The 6,000-nt window shown below is 47.0% G+C and overlaps 1 protein-coding gene across 1 annotated transcript in view; it reads left to right on the top strand.

The window, feature by feature from the left end:
* The first annotated feature begins 1,449 nt into the window (after positions 1 to 1,449).
* The window catches only part of MTMR9 (myotubularin related protein 9), a 63,774-nt gene continuing 59,223 nt past the window's right edge, over positions 1,450 to 6,000 (top strand). The window contains exon 1 of the mRNA XM_043890903.1: positions 1,450 to 2,025. Coding sequence (XP_043746838.1) covers positions 1,844 to 2,025 — 182 coding nt within the window. The 5' untranslated portion in view covers positions 1,450 to 1,843. The remainder of the gene's footprint in view (positions 2,026 to 6,000) is intronic.

Raw genomic sequence — 6,000 nt, 5'->3', positions numbered from 1 at the left:
TCTACCAATTTACTTTTCTCCCAACAGTGTGGGAGGGTTCCCTTTGCTCCAGGCTGTGTCCAGCATTTTCTCCTTGGAGACTTGTTCACGATGACCCTTCTGACTGCTATCAGGGGCGACCTCATTGGAGTTTTGATTTGCCATTCTGTAATCATTAGGGATGAAGAACTTGTCTTCCTGTGCATTGGTTGAAAAGAGTATGAGAAAAGTATAGGTTTACTACACTAATATCATGGCATCCAGTCCCATCACTTCATGGCCAATAGATGGGGAGACAATAGAAACAGTGACAGATTTTATTTTGGGGGGCTCCAAAATCACTGCAGATGGTGACTGCAACCATGAAATTAAAAGATACTCTCTCCTCGGAAGAAAAGCTATGACCAACCTAGACAGCCTGTTAAAAAGCAGAGACATTACTTTGCCAACAAAGGTCCATCTAGTCAAAGCTATAGTTTTTCCAGTAGTCATGTGTGGATGTGAGAGTTGGATTCTAAAGAAAGCTGAGCACCAAAGAATTGATGCTTTTGAACTGTGGTGTTGGAGAAGACTCTTGAGAGTCCCTTGACTGTAAGGAGATCCAACCAAAGGAGATCCAAGTAAAGATCAGTCCTGAGTGTTCATTGGAAGGACTGATGTTGAAGCTGAAACTCCAATACTTTGGCCAACTGATGCCAAGACTGACTCATCTGAAAAGACCCTGATGCTGGGAAAGATTGAAGGCGGGAGGAGAAGGGGACGACAGAGGATGAGATGGTTGGATGGCATCACTGACTCAGTGGACATGAGTTTGAGTAAACTCCGGGAGCTGATGATGCACAGGGAGGCCTGGCATACTGCAGTCCATGGGGTCGCAAAGAGTCGGACACAACTGAGTGACTGAAGTGAATTGAACTGAGGATTAATTACTCCCTTTTCTGAGCATGTGTATATTTCTATCTATGTTTTCTCATAGGCGTTTGTATGCCTTTCCTCTTTCTTGTTCAAGTTCACAGCACGTTTGCGCTCGCCCTCTGTGACTGGGCGTGTCCAGCCGGCTCCTCCCTTACATCTGGTCCCTTCTTTGCGGTCACAGTCACCGCCTCAATCCCAAATGTTACCTCTTCACGGCGAAAGGATGAAAATCGCCAAAATTTACTGCAACCCCACTCGCTGAATAGGGATTACTGCTCAAGTGGAGGCAGGCAGGTCAGGGACCTGCTCTCGTCCTTCCTTTTTCTCCTGTATTTTCTCATACGGAATATTTGTAGGAGTAGCGGGCGCAGCAGTGCCTGAAGGCAGAGCTTTTTGTGCTAGGAACACAAATCTTTGACTCCTGCTGTGCTTCCGGAGACATTCTCTTCGCATCTAGGCGGGGACTGATTTCTGGGTCGGACTGTCCCGTCTTTCCTGTTTTCAGTCCATCGCTTCCGCCCGGAGTTGCTTTAAGTTCCCGCTGTGAGCAGCTACTTCCGCCAGGAGTCCTTAGCGTCTTGGACTTGGAAAGTGGCCCTGGGGCGGCCTCCTCCTTCTATCAGCCTGGGTACCCGAAGCCAGATCTCAAGGTGGAGGCGGCAGCGGCTGGGCCTGTCACAGATCCTTCTTTTTGCCCAAGTCCTGGGCCTGAGGTTACTTAGAGGTGCGGGAGAGGTGCCCAGCCTGGCCCAGCCCGGGCCTTCCTCGGGCCAGTGACAGTGGCCAGAGGCCTCGCCGCGCCCACCCCAACCTGGGGCGGGGCGCGGCCTCGCAGTCCGGGTCCCGCCCCTGCTGCCTGCTGGGCGCGGGATCAGCGCAGCCCAGGAGCGGTGGGACCGTTTTGCACCTCTGGGACTCTGCAGTCCCCTGGCTCCGGCCGCTGGAGAACATGGAGTTTGCCGAGCTGATCAAGACCCCTCGGGTGGATAATGTGGTGCTGCACCGACCTTTCTATCCGGCCGTCGAGGGGACCTTGTGTCTGACTGGCCACCACCTGATCCTCTCCTCCCGGCAGGACAACACAGAGGAGCTTTGGCTTCTCCATTCAAACATCGACGCCATCGACAAGCGGTGAGTGCTGGTCCCATCCATCCCCTGTTGTGCGCGCAGCTCGGATGCTTGTCTGCGGAAACCCGTCCTAGCGTTTTCCTTGTGTCCCCTCGCCCAACCAGTCAGCAGAACGACCCTCGCTGTGGCCTAGACTGAGGATTTGCGTTTTAGAAAGCTGAAACCATCCAGTTGAGATACCGGGTTTCCATTCAGTCTGGGTTACCGTGTGATTGTTACTGATTATCATTTTTGGTACATAACACTGTTTGGATGGATTTCTAACGTTTTCATTTTAAATTTCTTTTCCTTGCACCATCATATTCCTTGAATGTTAATTTTCCATCATAGTTCATAAAGTTGTGAGTAAATGTGATTACAAAGTCTTGCAACTTAGTGTCTAAATTCCACAAACCCTTCTCCCCTCCTCTCCGAAATGTTCAGTTTATCATATTTCTCCTTGTTTCTTACCTTCTGGATCATCAATTTAAGACTTCCCATTTTGGAAGATTAGTATGTGTTTTATTTTCTTTACTTTCTTGTGCCTTTGCAAAGAACAGAATAGGCTCTTAAACAAAGGTATTAATTAATTGACTTTTTTTTTTTTTTTTTTTGCACCCCAGGCTTTCTTTCCAGGGTAGTGTCTCAAGAGACTAAAAGTTATAGTTCATCTGTAGTCAAAATTACCATTTCCCCAATGGTTTTGTGTACTTTAGCCAGAAGGTAAGTTGGTCATCCAGCTTACACTAAAGTGTAAATAAATGACAATAGTTTTTTTGGTTACCTCTCAGGAGAATTTGGAGGTGAAGAAGATTCCCAAAGTGGTTATGCCTTAAAAGAAAATTATTTCTAATAGGAAAAGTTAAACAGTATGAGTGAAGTGATGATAGATTTATTTTCAAGCAGCAGACTCCTGTTTGACTCCTGAGATCAGCCTCTCCTATGTAAAAGTTTTCAGTGTTCCTTTTTTGCCTTGGTGGTGGTGGTGGTGGTTTAGTCACTCAATCAAGTCCGACTCTTTAAACCCCACGGACTGTAGCCCACCAGGCTCCTCTGTCCATGAGATTTTTCAGGCAAGAATACTGGAGTGGATTGCCATTTCCTTCTCCTGGGATCCTCAAGACCCGGGGATGAAGCCCTCATCTCCTGCATTGTAGGCAGATTCTTTATAGCTGAGCCACCAGGGAAGACCCCTTAGTCTGTCGTGTGTGGCAGTCCTTGTTCTGACCCAAATCTACTTTTCCCTGTTCAGTTCTTGCCATTCTCTTTCCTGAACCGTTTTTCCAAGTCAGTCCTCACTTTTCATGGTGGTTCATCCGTGTCCTGCATTCTCTCACGTCTGTATTTTACTGACGCTCTTCCTTCTGCCAGGAATGCTTGCTCCTCCCAAATTTGTTAAACATTCATTGAATGCCTTATGTTTCCGACATTTTGTGAAACATTAAAGACAGCACGATGAATAAAATATAGCTCTTGCCTTGCAGGAGGTTTATAGGCTATCATCCAGCCATTACTCATCTTATCAATATTCAGTTTAACCATTTCAATCGGCCACCCCTTTCACACAACTAGAAGTAATTCCCCTCCCCTTGAAATCCTATAGCTCTTTATATGTCTTTCATAAATATTTGTTAAAATTTGTGTTTTGATAGTTATGTATGTGTTAGCTCTTTGAAGCCAGGGCAAGAATTTGGTTAATTTTTATCTCCTTCAAAGCTCCTGTCTGTGACTTGGGCAGATAGGCCCTTAGGAAATAAAAGACTTAACCACTGAGTGGAGAGTTGTGACACAGAATACAAATTAGCGTTTCTCCATGCCATCAACTCTTTTCTTTCTTTTTTATCTCTTTCTGTGGTTTGTTTTCTGTTTGTCATTTCATATTTACCTAGAACTTAGCACATGGTGGGCCTGGTTGGGCTTAAATGAATGTATAAGATAGGACCTTTTAATCTGTTAGTAGAAAAATGACAGATTGCACACGCTTTTACCTGGGAAGCAGCATGATGTAATGGAACCAGCGGGAGCTAGGTGGTGAGATCTGAGTTTGTTAAGTTGTTGCTTTCAGAAAAGAGTTACTTCCTTGTCTTCTGTATGGTGAGCACTGCCTGGGCTGTGGACATGCAGTGGGGCTGAGACAGATGAGGCGCTTGTATACTGGGGAGGAGATGGACATTCAAATAAATCAACAAATTAATACGTAACAGTATCAGCTAATAAGTACCAGGAAGGAAAAAAAGGGAGATGTGAGGATGGAGAATGCCTGGAGGCAGTGTGTTTAGAAGGAATGTTCGAGAGGACAAGTGACTTTTGAATTAATGAAGGGAGGAAGCCTGCCCTGAATATCAGAGGAAGGAGCACTGCAGCCAAGCTCCAGCCGAAGGGAATGCGAATGCAGAGACTTGAGACAGGAGCCTGCCTGGCCAGTGGGAGGAAGAACAAAGGCCAGGGTGGCAGGAGGGCCGTGAGCACGGGAGACCACGGAAACTGTGGTTGGAGGGGCCAGCAGTGGCCAGGTCATGGAGGGCCTGAGATGCCACTGTGATGGTTTTCATGGGAGGCCTTGGAGAGCTGAAAGCATGAAAGTGTAGCAGTTGATAGACTTCTTGAAGATGATTCTGGTCAATGGCAGAAAATGGGTGGTAGAAGGGCAAGAGTGTAAGCAGAAGACCCAGGTGGACTGTTGGGTAGTTCAGGGAAAAGATGACAGTGACTTAGGAGTGGACGCAGAAGCAGTGTGATCAACAGTGGTCAGGTTTGAGGGGCACTTTAATGAATGTATTAATTTTTGGCTGTACTGGGTCTTCATTGTTGCCCCTGGGCTACTCTTGGTTGTGGTGCCCTGGCTTCCCCATGGCGTCTCCTGTTGCGGAGCATGCGCTCTGGGGCACATGGGCTTCAGTAGTTACAGTGCTTAGGCTTTGTTGCTCTGGGGCGCTTGGAATCTTCCCAGACCAGGTATGGAAACCGTGTCCCCTGCAGTGGAAGGCCGATTCTTAACCACTGAACCAGCAGGGAAGTCCTGGATGCATTTCCAAGGTTTAGCTGCTGTGAATTTGTGAATGGGCTGTGAGAGGAAGAGCAGGAGTGAAACCGACCCCTTCATCCTGCCTCTCGTTAGTTAGGTGTCCTTGGGCGAACTGCTGAACCTCCCCGAACCTCAGTGCTTCCACGTGAGGAAGACAGGCCCTCTCATATCCAGTATTAGCTTACATTTGAATCTTTGACATGCTTGAATATGTCCGTGTACAGTGCACACAGAATTTTATTTAATCCCTTCTGCAGACGAGGTTGTACACAAGTTTTACAATTATACTTATTTTTTATTTTTATGGTAGAGAGTTACTCCTACTTGGTTGATGACTCATCATTTTCATGATTGGTTCATTACAAAGTCTTTTTTGTTTTTTTTAGCGTTCTTCAGCCCTAATTCTCTCTTTCCACTTTGTCCTCAAGCACTACAGGCAACTATGTCAAGTGTTGCAACTTGTCCTCAGATATGTGTACATCACTGTCAACTATAGAGCACTGTTGGTGTAGGTGTGCACACATTTGTGTGTGTGAGTTTAATTTACCGAAGCAGGATTATGTCGTAGAGCTTGTTCTGTTTCTCAGCATTCTAACTCAGCGCTCTTTTTCCAGGCTCTCTTCATATTGCTGTGTGTACATCTGTCTCACTGCTTCTGACTGCAGCGTTAAGTTCCAAAGTGCCTGTGCTGCGCTGGGCTTAGTCGCTCAGTTGTGTCTGACTGTTTGTGACCCCGTGGACGTAGCCCGCCATCCAGAGTGCCTACACTGCTTTACTTATCTCACCCTCTGATGATCCCCAGCTCCCTACAATCTAACAGCTCTGGTAAACGTCCTCACTCAGGTCCCTTTAGCGTCTTCAGCCGAGTTTCTCTGAGACTGTGCCTAGGGTGGGCTCAGCCAGAACGCAGATACGCAGTCACCTCACAGAGAATGCCAGATAGCTCTCCAAAATGCCTGTTCCACTTTGCCCTC

The sequence above is a fragment of the Cervus elaphus genome, chromosome 29 (assembly GCF_910594005.1).
Source record: "Cervus elaphus chromosome 29, mCerEla1.1, whole genome shotgun sequence".
In the NCBI taxonomy this organism is placed as follows: Eukaryota; Metazoa; Chordata; class Mammalia; order Artiodactyla; family Cervidae; genus Cervus; species Cervus elaphus.
This window is presented reverse-complemented; position numbering and strand designations above follow the sequence as displayed.